Here is a 21,100-nt window from a genome sequence, read left to right as displayed (position 1 = left end):
AATATTATTGCTAAAGCAAGATTTTTTATCAGGGTTGAACTTTCCTTTCCACTCCGCGATACTTTAAAATCACTGAATGGCGTTCAACACGGTTGAGTTGCTTTTCCGCTCTACAGTGCTTGGAAAGTCACTTTATCGCCTATGGATCACACTCGATAAAGCTGTTTACGGAGTTTACAGAATATCAAAGGATGATGGCCAACTCTCATAGTCTTTTTATGCTGTTTACAGACAGTGAAGGCAACACTGTAAACACGCATTGTCGCGCATTGCGTGCTATACTACGACAACGCGAATTGGGCACAAATTTTTAAACACCATGGGATTCCAGTACAGTTAGGTATTTATGTAACTGAACTGAAATGACAGAATTATTATATTTTTTCATAAAAAATGTTCACATATATAAATTTATTAATAACATACAAATTAATTGCTTTGATCATGACAAATACACGTTATATATAACCCAGTGAGGTGACAATTCGGAAGTAACCTGACAGGGCTCGAAATTTACTTTTTGCCCTGGTAGTCCCGTTGGGCTACCATTTTCTGAAGTTGGTAGCCCAGTGACAAGGTTTGGTAGCCCATGCATTTATGAAGAATATTTTTTGTAAAGGATATTTTTATTTTTATCTAGACAATGATTTACTTTTCATGATTCTATCCAGGAAGTGAATTTTCTAGTCATTTGACATCAATACCAGCAGATCATAGCCTCAGGAGAAAGGTATAGCATGTGTAGTGGACAATGGTGACGCCTCAAAGTTTGACCACCTATTCACACATACGTAGAGCATATTTGCAAATTTTGATGTTCGCCATGACAACGACTTTTCACTCAGCACATGTAAACATATCGTAGCTAAAAATAGATTGGCTATGAATTTCAGGATGACAACTTGGTACAGTCATGTTCGTTATACTTTCGTGGTAATTTTGGCTATATTTCTCCACCATAGTAAACTTCGGAAAGCGCAATTTGTGGATGGCCCAAAAGCCTTTTTTTGCAGTTTTAATAATTTTGCATTTAATTGTGATTGATACATAGTGATTAAATAACTATGAAAATTAATTTTCATTGGCTATCATTTCCCAAGCCTGTCATCCAAGTTCATCAGTTCAGATAATGATATATTATTGAAAGTTTGTCGCAACAACTTCGACAGTACTGTCGCCTTTCAATTTGCATAACAAAGTCATAGCCTGTCCTTTCCCCCCATGTCGCCCAATAAGTAATTTCATGTCCCAGGCTTTGGTAATCCGTGTGGGCTACCATTTCATGGGGTTTGGTAGCCCCAGGGAAAAGTTGGTAGTCTGTGGACGCGGACTACCGCTAATTTCGAGCCCTGCCTTAGATGAAGTATTTGAAAGAGAACTACTCCACGGTCCCTCGGCCAGAACGTGGTAACCTAAATGACGTATTTTGTAACACTTTGAAACCTTTCGAAAATCGCACAAATATAAGATAAGAACGATTTTCTTTGTTTCCCATCGATGACTTTGCGTATATTGTTTACAGCATATGTTTTTCTGATTTTTCCATCTACTGATACTCTCAACTAAAAATATTTTGAAGTATAATTTTTGTAACGTCTTCGGGGAGTTCGCAACATCCTGTGTCACTATCGCAGCTGCAATGCATTCAGCAATGACGTCATGAATAACGACAATAAAACGTCATCAGTACATGTACCGGACACTAAGAACGACTTGTCATTTGCATACTCCTCCCTACGGTGGCCCCTACACGCCACGGAACTCTATTACTTTTGAATATAAACTCTAATTTTTCTTAACAATATCTTTAATATTTGTAAGAGATTTTGTTTCTCCAACGCAAACTTTTAATTTTGTATGGGCAACTTTATCTTAACATTATCTTAACTTTAACTTCTCGAAAGTAGTTTTAGTTTTAACCATAAACAAAATATGTTTCTCAAAAGTTTTTTATTTTGTAAAACAAAAGTAAAAATTTTTCAAGATGACAAACTCCCCTACACGTCATGGAAATTTATTACTTTTGAACATAAACTCATATTTCTTGACAATATATTTAATATTTGTAAGAAATTTTATTCTTTTATTTCTGAACGCGGAAACTTTATTTTTGGGGTAAACTGTTTTTAAAAACTTTTAACAAAAAAAACTTTAACTTTTAAAAAATAACTTTAACTTTGAACAAAATATTTGTTTCTCAAAAGCGTTTTTTATTCGAAAAGAAGTTAAAATTGTTCACAGCAAGAGTTTAAGATTTTTGCTGAGCGCGAACTGAGGTTAAATGACATAACCTTATGTCCTTAGAGCAGAAAACTTAAATTCTTAAAGAAAAGTTTTGTTTTTCCAAGAGTAAAATTAATTTCTTTATGGAAAAAAGATTTTCTCAGAGCAGCAAATTGAAATACAGAGAATAAAACTTTTTTCTCAATGGCGAGAAATTATTTTCTGACGACAACAAAACTAATTCTTTCAAGATATATTTTCCACATATGAGTGTGGTTTAAGAATTTGGTAAAACTGAACTGAGAAAGAACGAAAACAGAAGGATGAAAAAGTCAAACTTACTTTTCTTCAGAGCGAAATTTATTTCTGAGAGGAGAAATATTTCATGTGAGGGCGCAATTACCTATAATGCATAGCAAACTCTTTCTAGAGAGAGTAAACATATTTTTGGGAAGAGTAAAACATTTTTCCGACGAGCAAAACTTTATTTTAACTGCGGCGGAAGTTAAAGTATCCCACCATGCAACACCCAAGTTTGATGACCCAGAGTCTCCGAGACAACCATGACTGACTTCATCGGCGATACAGGCACGCTAGCCCGGCCCAGCTGCAGTACAGTACCTCGAGGTTTTACCTAGGTATTTGGGTCGGACGGTTTGCCGTACTGTACTGCAGCTAGCCTGGCCCTACCCTGCCTGCGTACGATGCTATGTGTTGGGGCCGTATAATGCCGGGAACACACAGCATCGTACGCAGGGCTATGGGCACGGGCACGCAAACGAGTCAGTTCAACAGTTGCCACTTGTCTGAGTCCCTGAAGAACAATTTTGTGTTTGAGTGATTCGTTGTGCGACGGGATGGACCGCATTGGATTCCTTCATTAGCTGTGCATGGGCTGTGTGTTACCGGCGTTATACGGCCTTCCACCACATAACGCCGGTAACACACAGCCCTGCCATCCAGAGCTATTCCTTCATCAGTTGCTGTGTTGTGAAATGTTATGTTGTGTGATAGTCATCTTTTCTATAAGCCAGATTCGTAATTGATAGAGTCTTCGACTGAAACTGAACCTGGCCCGCCAGATTTGACCACAGTCGAGCGTGGTTCAAAACAGTAGTTGTGGGTCCACAGCTGTGGTGTTTTCGGACGGGATATGCCTTTTACGGGCTGGTAGACTTTCACGTTTTTGACCCCGCAAACCACACGTACGTGAAAGTCAAAACCAGTCCGCGACTGTGGTCAAATCTGGCGGGCTCGGTTCAGTTTCAGTTTCTATAAATTACGAATCTGGCTTCTCCTCTTAGAAAAGATGAATATCACACACATTGGCTGTGTGTGCTGTGTGTTACCGGTGTTATGTGGTGGGAGACTGTATAACGCCGGTAACACACAGCCCTGCCATGCATAGCCCTGCGTACAGGTCTGTGTGTTCCCGGCGTATAGTAGAGAGGTTTAGTTACACGTAATTACGTGTAACTAAACCTCTCTAATAACGTATAATAACGCCGGGAACACACAGACCTGTTCGCAGGGCTATGTCATGCAGAGCTAATGAAGAACCCCAATGCGGTCCCGTCGCACACCGTCTGCCGTCAGGATGAATCACTCAAACATAAAACCGTTCTTCGGGGACTCAGACAAGTGGCAACTGACCCGCTTGCTGCGGATCCGTAGCCCTACCACTCCCTGTGCTGGTTAACATAACCAGCACAGAGAATGGTAGGGCTATGGATCCGCAGCAACTGACCCGCGTGCCCGTAGCCCTGTGTACGATGTTGTGAGTTCCCGGCGTTATACGGCCCCAACACACAGCATCGTACGCAGGCAGGGTAGGGCCGGGCAGGCGTGCCCGTATCGCCGATGAAGTCAGTCATGGTTGTCTCGGAGAGCAGATCGTCCATGTAGCCGACATGAACACGAACTGTCTGGTCTGATACCGGCTACCAACTCGGAGACTCTGGGTCATCAAACTTGGGTGTTGCATGGTGGGATACTTTAACTTCCGCCGCCGTTAAAATAGTTTTGCTCGTCGGAAAAATTGTTTTACTCTTCCCAAAAATATGTTTACTCTCGCTAGAAAGAGTTTGCTATGCATTATAGGTAATTGCGCCCTCACATGAAATATTTCTCCTCTCAGAAATAAATTTCGCTCTGAAGAAAAGTAAGTTTGACTTTTTCATCCCTTTTTCGTTCTCTCCCAGTTCAGTTTTACCAAATTCTTAAACCACACTCATATGTGGAAAATATATCTTGAAGGAATTAGTTTTGTTGTCTTCAGAAAATAATTTCTCTCCATTGAGAAAGAAAATTTATTCACTATATTTCAATTTGCTGCTCTGAGAAAATCTTTTTCCATAAAGAAATTAATTTTACTCTTGAAAAATAAAACTTTTCTTTAAGAATTTAAGTTTTCTGCTCTAAGGACATAAGGTTATGTCATTTAAGTAACTCTGTTCGCGCTCAGCAAATATCTTCAACTCTTGCTGTGAACAATTTTTACTTCTTTTCGAATAAAAAACGTTTTTGAGAAACAAATATTTTGTTCAAAGTTAATGTTATTTTTAAAAGTTAAAGTGTTTTTGTTAAAAGTTTTTAAAAACAGTTTACCCCAAAAATAAAGTTTCTGCGTTCAGAAATAAAAGTTTGCTGAGGAGAAATAAAATTTCTTACAAATATTAAATATATTGCCAAGAAATATGAGTTTATGTTCAAAGTAATAAATTTCCATGACGTGTAGGGGAGTCTGTTATCTTGAAAAAAATTTACGTTTGTTTTACAAAACAAAAAATACTTTTGAGAAACATATTTTCTTTATTGTTAAAACTAAAGCTACTTTCGAGAAGTTAAAGTTAACATAATGTTAAGATAAAGTTGCCCGTACAAAATTAAAAGTTTGCGGTGGAGAAATAAAATCTCTCACAAATATTAAAGATATTGTCAAGAAAAATTAGAGTTTATATTCAAAAGTAATAGAGTTCCGTGGCGTGTAGGGGCCACCGTACCTCCCATCCTTGTCATCATCACTTTTGACGCCTCTTGCTTGCATCATTTCGTATCTTTTCGATGTCTTCAGTTTTCGAGTTCTAGTCCCAGAAACCTCACGAAACTATCCCAAGTCCTCGCCACCTGTCACAGTACTGGTCAGCCGTTTTATATCTTGGTAACCTATAGAATCATCGCTTCACCACCTGCACTAAAATCGAAAGGGGATATCCGAAGATTTAAAAAGAGGCAGGTGTATCGATTAAGTTCGTTTTATAAATAAACTAAATTTCTGACGGACCTATCACTTATGTGACGAAAAGAAACCTTTATTTGGCGATTACTGTGCCTACATTTTCTCTGGATGTTTCACAAATAAGTAAAACATTTCGTGTAAAATAATATTGCGCTTTGCATACAACCACAACACGGTCAAAATGAGAAACTTATCGGATAGACAGCGACAGCTCAGTGGCGATGAAAATAATGTTTCTCGGTGTAGTTCTACCGTACCACATGTACCATTATTATAGTGTAAGAGATGATACGCAAGCACCCCTCACCCTAACCCCCGGACTGTGGAACTCTTGAGTTTCGACTGATTTGTTCAGATGCCAGCAACTTTGTCAACCAAGGGTATTTCTTCGTGCAGAGCCCCTCCATAATTAGGACCATGCTACGCCCATCTAACAAAGCCGTTCGCACCCTACGTCGACGATGAGATGCCAGTCTGCGTCATTGATTAAAAATTCCCGTTCGTGATTGACCACCAGAGGTCGCTCGCAAAAGTTGGTTGCATAGAACCAGGAAACGGGGACTGGAGAGAGAGAGAGAGAGAGAGAGAGAGAGAGAGTGTGTGTGTGTAGTGGTCGAGACCCCCGGGGAACATCCACAGCTAAACACTTCTCTCGTGGCAATTTTCGCTCGATGTTCTGCTCAAAAAAACCCAAAAAAGACAAATAAAAGCCAAACAAAATCCACTTTCCGAGCAGTCTAAATCTAAAATATAATTGGGAGGGGAGGGGTGACGATTCTGGTGTCCCTTGCCAAAATTGGCAAATCGTGTTTTTTTTCTGGTCATCTGTTGTTTATAAAATACACCCAAAGAAAATATTGTAGAGTTGGTCACATCAGTATTTGAAAATGAAGATGCGTACAATCGTCACAAGTATATATTGTTTTCCACCAAGGTTGTGTAAAACTGCTCTGTTCATTCAGGAATGAGGTGTGGAGGAAATTTCAACCTACAAATCACTGCATCACCTGCAGCATACGTCTTTCGAACTTTGTCTGAATTGAAAGCAAAAAATGGTTCAATTCTTACTAGTATATCTTCAAATGTCAGATTCCTGTACTGTGTTTGCAAACTATTAAAGACAGAAAATCCACATGTGTTTATTAATATCAGCGTGTTCACCGTTGATTATTTCAGAGGTGTGGGGGGGGGGGGCCTTGTTGTTGACATAAATTGCAATTTCAATGGTAGTCCTGGTGGGAAAATTTCTGCAAGTGAATGCAGACACTGTGCACAAGCCACATGAACATCTACAATGTATGATGGATCATAAGTTAAACCCTTTCACCTCCATTACCACACGAAAAGGTCAAATTTTGTCACTGAACGAATACACTTGCACAAATTCGTTACTAGACTTTGTCATTCTAGATGTCACTGTCACTACTATTCACTGACCAGTCTTTAAAACTTCACCTATACTCTATTCATAAATGTGAAAGAAATATACAAGTATTGTGGTATTGGACTGTTCAAATATCATTTCACATATGCAGCAAATTCTCATTTATCACAAAATTTAGTGCATCATCCCTAGACAGATCAATATTCTCTATTGATAGTAGGTCATTATCAACAAGATATGAATACTCATGACTACACTTTGCATAATTGAATACTGAATATGTTGAACTTCAAAGCACTGAAAGAAGGGAGTTTGTTCACAGGTATACCCAATTTTATGGACGAAAACACTTTGGACAGGAAAGCAGTCCGCACAAATTGGTGGATGACCTTGTCTGCTGTCCTGCTAAAATAAATCCACTAGGTGTAACTGATGTGATGAGCCAGAAACAAAGGTCTGTGAAGTATTGCGATGCCATACCAGTAGGAATGCCCAGATAGTTTGCACATCATTCTGCCATAATGTACACACACAAGACACAGGAAGAATTGTTGTCCCGTTAAAGGTATTCGGTAACCTGTTTTTTAATAACCAATCACAGATTTTACGCGGGTGGCCGCTTTTTAAAAAGAATGCCCCCACATGACCAAACATGGCATACTTTATAGCAGCGCCTTCTGCTTGTCCTTTGACATATCAATAATGGAGGACCGATAGCTACAGGTGTTACGGGGTAGTACGCTAAGACCCGCCCCAATACCATACATGGAATATGCAAATTTACGGTGACCGTGTACCTTTAACCAAATGAAGAGCGCACACATCAAAGGTTTTGAAATATCCAGACCTATATTTTAAAATTGGGGTGCATAATTTGTACTAACCATGCATCCATGAATTACAATTTGTTACCTTTATTTGAAATTGCAGCTCTCAGTTCGGGCTAAACAGATGGAATACATAGCTAGATACACATACACCACAAAAAATACAATCTCTGCAAAAAACAGAAAGATTACAGTTCAAAATATTCCAGCGTAAACAAATTGATGTCTGCCCAATGGCATGCCCATTACAGTCCGTGCAAAAATAAATAGAAGTTTCATGAAGCGACCAATCCCTGAATTGAACATCAAAGCTGTACTGTCATGGAATTTTCATCCACAATTAGATCATTTGTGTGACAGTAAAACGCAGCACAGCCAAGGATGTTACTCGTAACAATACAAGGGGCTGATGAGCTATAATTTCAATACCTTTGTATTCTCAACCCTGAATGAGTCAGCATGACTATACGATTGTATAGTATATACACAGCCTTATTACAGACAATTTCACTGTGAATCTGACAGTGAGATGCATAAATAGCTTGTCCAGTTGCTCGACCAGTTTTACAATTTGTAGTGAAGTGTACAGTAGTTGCTTCAAAAGTAGCCAACTAGTGATGGACACTTGATACCAACTCAGACAAATAAAGTGTTCATGGTATGGAAAACTTCTCTGACCACTGCCGTAACAATTGCATCACACATGAGTTGAGGAATTGGACAGGGTCACTGTTAAGACAATAAAGTCATCAACTGCACAGTTGCTGGTTATTTTTTCAGTACCATGTCAATTGATCGCAAGGGCAGATTACTTGTTTCGTGAACACTGTGGTCTCATATTGATTATTCTTGTTTCTGAACTTGTCACTCACAGAAAACATTTGAAGCAGCTGTTGTAGTTTTAAAAACATTCTGAAACAACATCTTTTCGCTAGATAAGTGATTTCAGTATCCATTTAACTATCACATTCACAGTGAAACTTGCCTTTAAGCTGATTTGGAACTTCACAGCAGTGACCATAAAGTTGGTCATGGGTAAGTTTCTGCACTGCCAAGACAAACAGGTTCAAAGTCTTGCAGCAAACAATAAAGCATTAATAAAGCTGGTGTCTATGATAATCAAGGCTATACACATTGTCTTGGCTTTTCCCATACTTCATGCTTGAATTTCAACACAGTCAAGTTCAGGATCACAGTCCTGTCTCATTTTATCTTGTCAAGGGCATGAAGCTAGGAAACATTGCAAGATGTAGGAACTTTGCTTGTATTCCCTTGATTATACATAGTAAGCAATCACATACAAGGAACCAGCGGAAATGTTATCAGAGTTTTCACACTATGAACCCACGTTTTAAACCTGGGTTAGCAACTACAGCATTGACTTCCATGAGATTCCAGCAAATACTACCAATTTAGAACGGTAATGTACACCTGTGATCAGCAGGCCATGTTGCAAAATACTTACTAACCACCGAATGTTTTTGAAGATGCTGACTGAATGGCAAAGTTGTTGAGTATAATACCAAACATGATTTGATTTGAGTGAACAAAAACATTTCTTGACTTACAATTCTGCTCATACAGCACCATGGCTTGCTGAAGCAAGTGACTGACTCAGTCTCAGGGATCCCAGTTTTGCTCTGAAGTACACATGACGAGGAGAGTTGAAGTATTATCAAAATGAAAACTGTCTCACTGGGTTAAGTTAGAATTCATGTCAGACTTGTCAAGTGGCCGAATGACTAGCAAAGTTCTGTTTATCTAGCAAAAACTATGGGACAGTGAGAAGATTTAGTTCTGTAAATTCTCTCATCTAAAGTTTCTAGGGTTGGCTCTCATGGCACAACCCCATACGGCTGCCTGGAGGTTTCCCAGACAAGCAGTCGAGACAGATTTCTTAAGCTGCTCATGATAAAAGCTTACAAGCGGAGTAAGTTTTGATAAAATGTCAGAGAAAATGAAGACACAATTTGTCAATCTCTCATTTTACATGACAAAAACAAGAATCATGATTTGCTATGTTTGTTAGAAAAATATTTCGTGTGCAGCAAGATCTTTCTGAACTTACAATTCATGACCATAGGATTAATTCTGTTTGAATTTGAATAATTTGAATATCAATGGACTAGAAACTGAAATATTTATTGCCTAGGATACTAATAACTCAGTACTGCCCTTGCAAGAACATAATAGCTCACACTTATCAAGTACATGAAGGTGTACAGTGGAACAAGTGCTGTGGGGATAGGGAATAATGTGAACAGACCTAAAAATCTGTCAAGAAATTATTCGGAAATGATTCCATTATACAATTTTGAAAAATCAAAATTTCAGATGTCCACTCTCTCTTTATTGGTCTTCTTGATAATCATCTTTTATGATTCTTCTCTGGTCATCTTTCATCTTGTTATGTAAATTCTTCTAGCTTATGTAGCGTTCTGGCACAATTTTTTTTTTGAAATGTAATGTATTCTCCTGCTTGAACAAATGGAGGTATTCTTGCTTGGGTCTCTATAATCAAAGTACGTATAGTCAATGGGATTTCTTGCTTTGCAAATATCACGATGACATCATCATGGTATTGAATGTGGACTGTGCTCGGAGATAAACCTAGAAGCCTCCATGGGCGGCTTCGTAGTAATAGGAGGAAAATCTCTTGACAATACAGTTTTGAGAACGGAAAGCGTCATTTCTGTGGAATATCAAGTAATAATAATAGCTGCAATGAACTTTCGTCTCTTTTGCAGATTACAAAAAAAGCTCTTGATGCATTCAAAAAGAGGAAGTTTCGTGTGAATTAAGTTTATGTGACAGTGTTGTTTAAATACATGGCAGTCTCCCTAGAACTTTTACAACATACCCGGCCATTTCATAATTTTATGTCAATACGAGAAACTCATCAACATAGCCTCATTTCGATCATCCATGTAAATTGACCATTGATGCTGAAGAAAATTCCGGGAAACAACCATGTCAATTTCAAAAATGTCAAAAGTGAACAAAGTAGACTGTAAAACAGATTCAAATTTAGAAATGGTGTACAATAAAAAGGCAAAAGAAACTAAAGCATAAAAATATCCGGTCAAATGACTACATAGATTTTGCTGGAAGTACATTTCTAGACACCCATTGCAAATATGGCATGAGAGTTACATAGTTGTACTGTAATGTTAGCTACAGAATGAGCTGAAATGCTACTAGCAGAATGGGGGGATTTATTGTCAGTGAATGAAATATTTCCCTAAAATATATACTGACTTTCCAAACTGGCAACAGTATGGTGACATCATATGTGTCACATAATTTATGCGCAACTCAGTAATGGATACATTGATACACAAGGCAGTCTTTTCGTATGCAAATCATGTTTACCCTTTTGGTCAGAATATCCCCAAATAAACAATTATTTATTTACACATAAATCTAAACATAAACAGCAGACTTTGCCACCAACAATAACATTTTGAGTCGCAAAAATATATATTTTTTTGAGACCATGCAAAACGTGGCTCCGTCATGCAAGTGTTTTTTTAAACACTGTTACCAGTTGGCAAATTTCAGTTGTAAGATGAGAGGTGGTCTGTTGTGGAATATGGTGAATTAATTATTTGTGAGATGCTTTTTTACATCAGCAAAACCACCATCTAAACCTTTACAGAATGTGTCACTCCAGTGTGACCAACACAACACTGGAAAGAATCATTCCATGTACAAGATTGTGAAAGTTGTTGTTGTGAGAAAAAAAATTAATACCTTTGAAGGCATGTCCCTACAATACAACCTGTGAATCAATCCAGGATTCCTGGAAGATCAGGTTGTTCCTAAAAACTGACATAAAAAAAAAATTGTAATTTTCTTTACAGAAATCATTCCATATGAACTAAGTGGAATCTACATTTCAATGAAAGGTGAACAACAGGGAATTTACATTCAGTATGTCCACAATCTTCCAACTGCAGCAAAACATTTCCTAACAAAGTTCACATGATAAAACCCGCAATGTGTTTACAGAATGCAGGCATAAGCATAGACCCAGCTCCTCCCCTTAAGGGTATTAATTGTGTTAAGCATAATTACACAATTATAATCTCTTCCTGATGAGTCTAAAAGTTGTAATTTTTTTTGGTCTCTGAAACTTGTGTGACTGGTGTGAACGTAAAAATGGAAATCAGACACCAACACAGACATTGGAGGAAACACTTTGCTTGTTTGTTTGTTTGCCACACACATGATTCAACACCAGAATGATCAACGCAAGATCACCCCATGAAACTCCCATCTATTTCAATTTCCCACGGTGACCACCTTACAACAACTATTGCACCTTGGTTCTTAAATTTGACATCAGTCCTGTGTATCCGTCTTGCTGTACTTTGCTTTTTGTCTACTGTAACTGCATAGGATGACAATGTGGAAATTAAATGTCCATCTCGAACTGGGGTTCATCTAACTCTGTAAAACAAAATGAAAATACAATAAAATAAAACAAAACTTAAATAAAAGAGCGGAAAAAAATTGTGATATTGGTAGGTTAAGACACCAAAAGCTCCATCTTGCTTGACTCTCTACTGTTATGGTATACGATGTCAATGTAGTGATTACATCTCCATCTGGAACTGGGGCTCATCCAGCTCTGTAAAAGTAAGAAAGCAGACGATGTATTTCTGTTGATACAAATTAACGGAGACGATTAATTAATGTATGCAGTGCCTTGCATGCAAAGAGCCACTGACAGGTGTGTTATGCCAACTCAGCCATACATCAGAACTATTTGATAGCCGCATACTGCAATTCTTGCCACCTGAAATATTGTTCTGGATGGAAGGGGTCAAAATTGCCAGGATACCGGGTTGAACCTGGGTGGGAAACTGGAGTCTGTTTGAGACGTACCACAGCGAGAGAACATGTACTCTTTTTGAAGTGCAAGAAATTATCTACTTCATCATGTAGTGTGTTGCTTGTCTTGGAGATCGTTTACTAAACATGATTGCCACGCCACATCATGCCATGTACCTGTGTCAGACATCAAGAAATCAGTTTTCATGAAAAAATTCAACACAAAATGGCAGCCATATTGGATCATATCGCAAAACAACTCAACTTGTACATGTATGACATAGGGTTGTGTCCTTGTACAAACTTTAAAAGTAAATGGTCAAGGCATCCCTGAGAAAAGCTTGCAGACAGACAGTAGAATAAAACAGACATAACCAAAACCATTAATCCCCTGGACTTCATTCGAGGGGACTAAAAAAATTACACTCATGAAAGTTTTATATCTACACCACAAAAAAGCGTTCATCACCATGGCAATATATCTTCAACGTTTTGAGTTTTCAAGATTGTAGCTATTACGTCCTTTGCATATAAACACTGCAATTCATTCATATGATTCTTCACTTAGATGACCTTTGACATCTTGACAGGCATTCAGTTTGGCAACTTACGCATCTTCACCTCCTCTGATGATTCTAAACTCTCAAATTTTCTTGTCAATCAGCAATATTACTCTGGTTAAGCACTGCATCATGCTACGGCCATTTATCCATTTCAGGTAGCTAGAATTCTGAGTTTTTCATGGCAAGATAGTGAAAGGACTGACGAGTAAAGAAGCATGCATTACAACATGAACACTGCTGACAACATTTTTCGATATACATGCAAAATCTACAACATATCAGTAAGCAATAACTACCATGCAAAAAGCAATATAGTGTACCCTCTGGGCTAATATCATGTACGACTGATATACTGAGACTTTTCTGAAGAAAGTATCTTACATCACACATATTGAATGGGAATGTGTTTATCAGGGGGCTCATCGAGTTGGGGATTAGGTAGGTACCATTACATTTTTAGAGGGGTGGTTAGTATTGGGATATTAAAATTTTACCTTACAGTATTTCACATACTTTTTTGTTTTCAGATCACAAATATGTTGTCTTTGCAAAATGAAAGGGGCTAAGAATACATTTTCAGCAGTTTCACTATTCTCACACTGACTTTTTTTATTACAGACCCCTTCTTAAGATATAATGGTTGAATACAGCACTCAGTGCAGACTGAATGTCTGAAAATGGAAAATGCTTCATAAGGCATGGCAGCACAATAAAGCAAGCTATGTGCAATAATGCAAGACACTGATTTGGTGTGGCAGAACAGCTATAGCAAGCTATGAATACAAAACATGGTGATAAGACAAGTCACTTTATCACTGCTAAAGATGGCGATATGGACGTTAAAACATTTCAACATGACAAGGAGCACGCGAACACACAACACCAGTATATATTCAAAATTCTTGACTTACCCATTGGTTTATCCTTATCATGATTTTCCTGATTAGGGGGGTGATGATTCGGCTTATTTCTAGGTTTCCTAGTGTAATTTTCAGCTGGACTAGTTACACCTGGAATTGTGGGTAAATTCTTGGGTGGGGTCTTTGCGAGCGGCGAATTCCTCATTTGCATCAAGAAATTGCGTTCATAAATTATGCGCGTGCCTGTAAGAAAAACGGTATGCCATGGGTACATGTATTTAAAATGATTGTGGTCCTCATAACTTCATTTTCAATTTATGTCATGAAACATGAAAGCTGTCAACAAGCTTAAAATTTCAAGACTTGTAGAACATGGACATTTTCACAGCAAAACCACCAACCACACATTCAGTAATGTTGATACAGGTGATTTTATGCTAACTGGTGAATTGAAATGTGCAACAAAATAGAGATACACATTTTGATTCAGCTGTCAGCCTCAGGCAACTTTGTCTGAATAAATGAATAATATGTCTATGTTATATACAAAGTAGCAGAATTATTTTTGCATAATTCAAGAGCAGCTGTACTGCATGATTCTCAGGACTTATACATTGCCTGTGATTTTTGGCAAATCCTTTCTTGGTTTCTTTGCTTTCCACAGAGCCTTTGTTCATTGAAACAATTTGCTTTCTCTCTAATGTCATCATTAGTATTCTTTAATTAAATGAAAGTTGCCATAGGGGAGGTACATATACAGGTGTTTCTCTGATAGCCAAAAAATACAGATGGCTTCTTTACATAATTGGTATATTGTTAAGTAAACCCAGAATAAAAACACCAAGTATCACAATGTATTTATCAAATGTTTACTTTGCTGATATTCTCAAAGGCATCATCTGGAAAGAGACCTCATCTTCTCAGCTGTTATCAAATATGAATACATATGAATTTCATCAAACTCTTTGTTGACGAATTTATTGATTTGTATCAATCAGTGGTTTGGCAAGTACTAATACTTGGAGTAACCTTGACATTGCTTACACTGGTACCATGAGGTTTGACAAGGGCAGTATTTGGAGAGCCTAACCCCACACTTCGCACTGATTTGTTGTAGCGCGCATCACGGACAATTCCACTATCAGGTGTACTGAAGTGCACATTCCAGTGGCTGTACAACATGCCAGCTGAGCTTCTAGACAAAGGTTTATTTTAAAAATAAACCCAAAAATCTTAAAAAGCATGTGACATATTGAAATAATTGATTCTACCTTCTGTCAACCATCATTTATATTTATCAGCTGACCTTAAATGACCTTCCTCTGCACAGCTTTGCACACATGACGGGAAAAACACCATCTGTGACCTAAAAACCTTTTCATGACCTTGAAACACAACCTTCTACAGCAATACCTTGACTGTCCTAATTGCAGTTCACAGTGTTACTATGTCCTCAATGAATACTATTCTATCAATTCAATCCTACGTTTTCAGTATTCATGCTATTGATAGAAGATTCTTGATCATACACATTCAGCTACATGTACCTTGATTATAACAACGACTGGTGTATTGAAAACTTAACAGTTTTTGTGACCCCACAGTTGAATTCATATCACTATCAACACAGGTCTATTGGTACAAAGCACTTTTCTCAATTTCCCAGTGATCATAAGCAAAATGGGCTCATGTGGCATTGGCCAACACACAACTGAATTCTGCTGGAATTTTTACCTATCACAGCAGTACACCATTATTGTATATGTACGTAATTTCATTGAAAACAAACAAAAATTCTGACACTTCATAACTGTATGTATGCAATGAGATTAAAAACATTCAAGACCCAACTGTCTGGGCTAACCTTGACTGCTGTATTTCCAATGTCAAAGATACATATATCCTATTGAGAATGGTAAGATTTGACCAAACTCAACAACGGCAGGTCAAGGGTAGTCCACCAACCTAAATTGCAGTGTAGAAAATTTACAAAAATTATGACAAGCCCTGATAAGTACATCTGGCTAGGTATACTGTACTCACATCTTATCAGCACAAACCACAATCAGATATTATTTCTACATGTCAACCAGGGCACCCAACTTTGAAATTTCACCCGCCAAACCACAAATTTATCTGCCTAAAGGAGGTGGCGATTCTCTACTCTGATTTAATTACATCTAATCTACTGTCACAGCACCAACAATATACCATTTCTGGCATACATAACATCTATGAGGTTGGTAGGTATCAGGTGTTCTTCACAGGAAGCCATTCAAAAAGCTGAAAACACAAGATTTCCTACACTGTAGTTCACCACACACAGATTAAAGTGTTCTGTTTGTGACATTATTGACAAGGGTTTGGTCTCACGTGGCAGTTTTGGCCTGCAAAGACTTTCACACTTTTGTCTTGCTTCAATATACATGTACATGTACTTGCATTCAGAAATATACCTTTTTATCACAATTCATGTGTAGCATGGCAATGCAATATCTGAAGATGGAGAAAATCACCTTCTAAAATCCGGTCCCAAGCAAAAATGAAATATGTATACATGATAAAAAGAGTTACATGTAATTTAGATACAAAGTTCAGTGGTTGCAAAATGAACAAGCCTGACCTCAAAACACTTTCTTGACCAGAGAGCCATGGGCACAAAAATCAGAAGTAAACACTATCGCGACTATGACATGCCGGCGATGCAATTTTTCCTACTGCACATAAAATGACCGCCACACAGCGAATGAGTAAAAATTCATACCATTCGGGAAGGACATGAATGGGGCACTCATGTTCAACATGTAAAATGAATGTGCGATCCAAAAGAAAGCAATTTTCCGGCGATTTCTAAAGTCGTACCGATACCATATATATATATATATATATATATATATATATATATATATATATATATATATATATATATATATATATATATATATATATATATATATATAAATTTATATATATATATGTAAATTTATTCAGCATTTGATATTGTATTTTTTTATTAATCCATTTGTTTATTTTTGTATGTTTGTTTATTATTATGTATTTGTACGCTTGTTTGTTTATTTTTTGGTTTATTTATTTGTATGCTTGTTTGTTTGTTCATGGCTACCCTGTGATATAATAACCTAAGATCATTTCATTGTTGTTATACTTACATGTAATTTATTTTAACATGTTAAACTACATAAACTTTTTATGACAGAAAAAAAAAATGTTTTTGTTGAGGCTGGTACGCCAGTAAATTTTACTGGGCTTCTCCTTTCATGTTGCTCCGGTTCCCCTGGCATAAAGAATACAAACTTATATAGGAGAACAGAAATTGTCCCTGTCTTCCCTAACCTTGGCAAAAACACTGCAAAATAGATGAAAGCAGTTAGATTTCACAAAGAAGACAGACTTATTTCAATGTAGTACATATTTCTTGAACTTCCACTGTGACTCCCATAGTTTTCAAAAGGGTTTAAAAACCTATGACAGAGATTTTAAAAATCCACAATTCAAATATATGATAAGATTTTAATGTTGTAAATTATACATCCTTAATTACATGCCTTCTCTGGGTCTGGGTAAAATTGTGTACTAGGCAAAAAGCTGTGCAATGCGAAAGTTTGGTCTGGTCAAGCTGGCAATCTCTGATGAACCATTAAACTTTCACAAGTTTTGAAGAAATAATCTTATAAACCACAGAAATTGTTTTGCACCTGTCTTGAGACTTATCTCCTATGGACAGAAAATACGGTTGCAAACAGCTAGGTGTGCTATGTTTGTGAGCAAATAGCTAATTCAACGAAACTCCTGAAACGCAAAATTCAGTGTCCGCACAGTATATCACACAGAAATGACAAAAATAATGTTCCTCTTGGAGATACACTTTTTTATGATTGCTTTTTCACTTGTGCTTTTTTACTTTTGGATCTAACTTGTTTGCAGTAAAATTAGTTGGGATATCGCTTTTATGATGTCATGAAATTTGTAGCAGTAGGACATACTGTTGAAAACGTATCGGCAAACTTGTGATGCTTTCGAAGACATGATTGGCATTGTCTACCCAAACACCAATTTCTCATGATGACCTTTTCATTCTTGAATGCTTCTCGACTAAGATGCTTCAGGAGTGGTGACTATCTAAACTTTGACTTCAGATTTGCATGCTGAAAAGACAAACTTATCTGTGATTCATGAAAAAGATACAAGCTCTGAGTGGAAAGACCACAGCACTTGGAATAGGATTCTCAAACTGTGTTGCATAGTATGATGAATTTATATAGGTGATTCATCATAGCTACTCTGAAACTGCTGTACAGAAAAATTCTGATGCAATATCCTGTGAAACTAACATTCTTGCTCTGCATAAACCTGTATGTAATTTTTGTTAATTCATGCTATTGGAACACCTCCCATATTTGCATAGCATGTATCAATACTTGTACCTAACCTATCAAGTAAAGGAGAAGTTGGTAGAAACTACAGGAAGTTGATCAAAGTGTAATTTCATTGGACTTGGTCCAAGGAAGAGCTCTGTTACATAAAGACAACTTGGCCTACTATTAACCATTTCACAGAACAGAATTACTTTCTCTTCAAGAATTATTACATTGGGATGTGCAACACTAGAAAATTTTCAGTTAAGGCAGCTGAAGACTAGTTGCATTTTTTTTCTGTGGTAACACCTGCATCTAAGATTTGAAATCAGTCTGACATGCCGCAGTGCTGTTTCTATGACAAGTTTCTATAGATGACTCCATGGTGATGGTTATAAGAGCTGTGAAGTCTCCGAATAATTTTCAATCTTTATCGAACTAAACAATGGAAAGGGATTTGGACAGGAGCTCGAACAAGTTTACTTTTGGATAGTTAAACTCCTTCAGATTTTCCTCAACATCCCCAACCACTTTGTTTGCCATAAACAAAATCTTTTAAGATGGGACTTTCCCTGAGTTTTAATTCAGGAGTATTATGAAATATAAACTATGTTGGTGGAAAGGGACCTTCCCTGAATTTTGTTGGTGGAATGGGAGCTTCCCTGAGTTTAAGTCCCTGACTATATACACCATTAACTGTTTAGTTTTCTTAACTACTAGTACACTAGTCTTTACATGTGAAAGGGATTCCTGCAGCTCAAATCATGTGCTGTCCACTGGTCAACCAAGTTCTACAAAAACCTAGCAACCAAGTTCTACAAAAACCTATGATCTTGTGCCTAAAAGGTTTCCCTCTTTCACACGCCATTTCAGCGAAAGTGAAATCCAAGAACTTCATTATCTTTTACTCTGCTTGATGACATGAATATTCACATGCAAACTGACATGCTCTTCTACTGTGGTGAAGTTTAAACACTGTTAACCACATCTTGGAGACAGATATTCAGACTCAAATGTCTAGAGCTCTTTTCTAATCTACCACCTGTTGGGGCTCATTTTAAAGCTCTTGGAGAGAGAAAACTTTTCACTGTCTTAGTTTGCTCAAAAATCCAAAATTTAATTTTTTCCTACAGAGTTAACACAGGGATGGCAGCAATTTTGAATTTAAAAATGTTTGGCGATTTGTTTCCCTACATGTAGTTCCAAACTTTGCACAGTGACCCCTGATTTTTATTCTTAATTTGGTAAGAGAAAGATTGAAGGTTTCACTACGGAAAGTTTGAGCAAGAGTTGAAGTCTTTCACTTTCTACATGTAGGTGCATACTACCTTAAATTCTATTGGGACCACTGATGTAAACATGTTGAAAGATTTAATTACATGATCTATAGACAAGATACCATCATACTTTTTAACCAGACAAGATGATACACTGCACACTCCTCTTGTATCAATTACAACAATTAAAGTAAAACATTGATAAAAACAATTACAATTCAGCTCATTCAGTATAAAAAAGTATTTTATTATATTTTAATAAGGGTAGGCAAAATAGTGGAATTGGTAGGGTTGGCCTTTAATTCCATCTGTATTCTGAAAAGTAGCTTGAGGTCCCTGTTTTTGCCAAAAAGTGAATTTATGACTGCCAAATATCAGAGTAAAGTGCATGGATATGGGTTGGTGTAATGTTTGCAATCAAAATAAATACATGAAATTTTAAACTTCACCTAACTTACAAGTTAAAGACATGGTGTCCATGTGCATTATAGATAGAAACAAGATGACTTTTTTCATATAAATTGAGTTGGACATGAGGTGTAACATTCAGATTAACTATTGAACAGTGAGTTGCATCATGTTGTTTTGCCTTGTAAACAATGCGACATCGTGGGAAGAAGTCTCCCATAAATTTCATTTCATGACAGAATCAAAACTAACACTCGGCCATTTTGCCATCTCTATTTTTAGCTGGCCTCAGTCGTTCCAAAGGGCTTCGTGTGCAGGGGAAGGCCCTCGTATGTACTTCTAGTGGCTATATCGTGCCATGATCAAATCATAACAAAGTCACGTGGTCCGTATTGAGTCTATCGATTCCGCAAATATGACGCGATATCAACAAACTCCAAAGTTACAATATGCTGAGCTCTTGCTGTGAATAAAGCTGCGGCATGATAACCTCGTTGGAAAATTGCAATCGCATTTACGGAAATATCAATCCTGCTTCGCAATGCGACAAATGTGTGTACGAACACTGACTATGAATATGAAGTCCATGGTGGAACTGTGTCTGTAAGGCCATTTCATAGCAAATAGGATGACGTAGCCCGTTTTACCAAAAGCATATCGTTATGTTTACTGCAACGGAAATGTCGATAATGCAACTTTTAAATAAACGATATCGTGGTTACGATGGCCTTCTTAGTATTTCCGTGTGTTGTGTTATTTATAAAGAAAGTAACGAGTGAACCCGTACCTCCTGGTGTTGTTGAGAAGATTGTCCCTCCCGGAGTCGAGCTGTAGTCGGAAGGTATTTGAGATGGGTCACTCAATATCACTCTCCGGGCTGGAATTTCCCGACTCATCGTGGGTTGAACTTGCGCAGCGTCTTTCGACATACTTAAAACAAAATGCTACGCTGAACTGGAGCTGAGTAACCGGGGATAGGTTGTCATGTAATCTGTAAATTTGTGGGAAAGCGACGGAACATGCAGCCTCCTAGATGTTGCACACCACCATACCATCGAGTCACGAGTTTACGGCGGAAGTTGTCGAACATAACCGAACAAACCCGACA

At 37.5% G+C, this 21,100-nt stretch overlaps 1 protein-coding gene across 2 annotated transcripts; it reads right to left on the bottom strand.

The window, feature by feature from the left end:
• Positions 1 to 7,675: 7,675 nt before the first annotated feature.
• LOC139123273 (eukaryotic translation initiation factor 4E-binding protein 1-like) lies at positions 7,676 to 21,086 on the bottom strand. 2 transcript variants are annotated; one of them, XM_070689403.1, is made up of 3 exons: positions 20,780 to 21,086; positions 13,983 to 14,174; positions 7,676 to 12,124 (listed from the first exon to the last, which is right to left on the bottom strand). In XM_070689403.1, the coding sequence occupies exons 1-3, from the start codon at positions 20,919 to 20,921 to the stop codon at positions 12,090 to 12,092; spliced, it is 369 nt and encodes a 122-aa protein (XP_070545504.1). In that variant the 5' UTR covers positions 20,922 to 21,086; the 3' UTR covers positions 7,676 to 12,089. The 2 variants fall into 2 exon arrangements, with proteins under 2 accessions (XP_070545504.1, XP_070545505.1); XM_070689404.1 differs by having other exon boundaries at positions 7,676 to 12,305; positions 20,780 to 21,082.
• Positions 21,087 to 21,100: the final 14 nt, after the last annotated feature.

This window comes from Ptychodera flava, chromosome 22 (genome assembly GCF_041260155.1).
Source record: "Ptychodera flava strain L36383 chromosome 22, AS_Pfla_20210202, whole genome shotgun sequence".
NCBI classification, from domain to species: Eukaryota; Metazoa; Hemichordata; class Enteropneusta; family Ptychoderidae; genus Ptychodera; species Ptychodera flava.
The sequence above is the reverse complement of the archived record's forward strand: the minus strand, read 5'-3'. Positions and strand labels throughout refer to the sequence as shown.

Coding starts and splice junctions, on each gene's coding strand:
- LOC139123273 (XM_070689403.1), bottom strand. CDS start 20,921: ATGTCGAAAGACGCTGCGCAAGTTCAACCCACGATGAGTCGGGAAATT. Junction 14,175..20,779: donor CTTCTCAACAACACCAGGAG/GTACGGGTTCAC, acceptor TTTTTCTTACAG/GCACGCGCATAATTTATGAA. Junction 12,125..13,982: donor TGATAAGGATAAACCAATGG/GTAAGTCAAGAA, acceptor TTTGTTTTACAG/AGTTAGATGAACCCCAGTTC.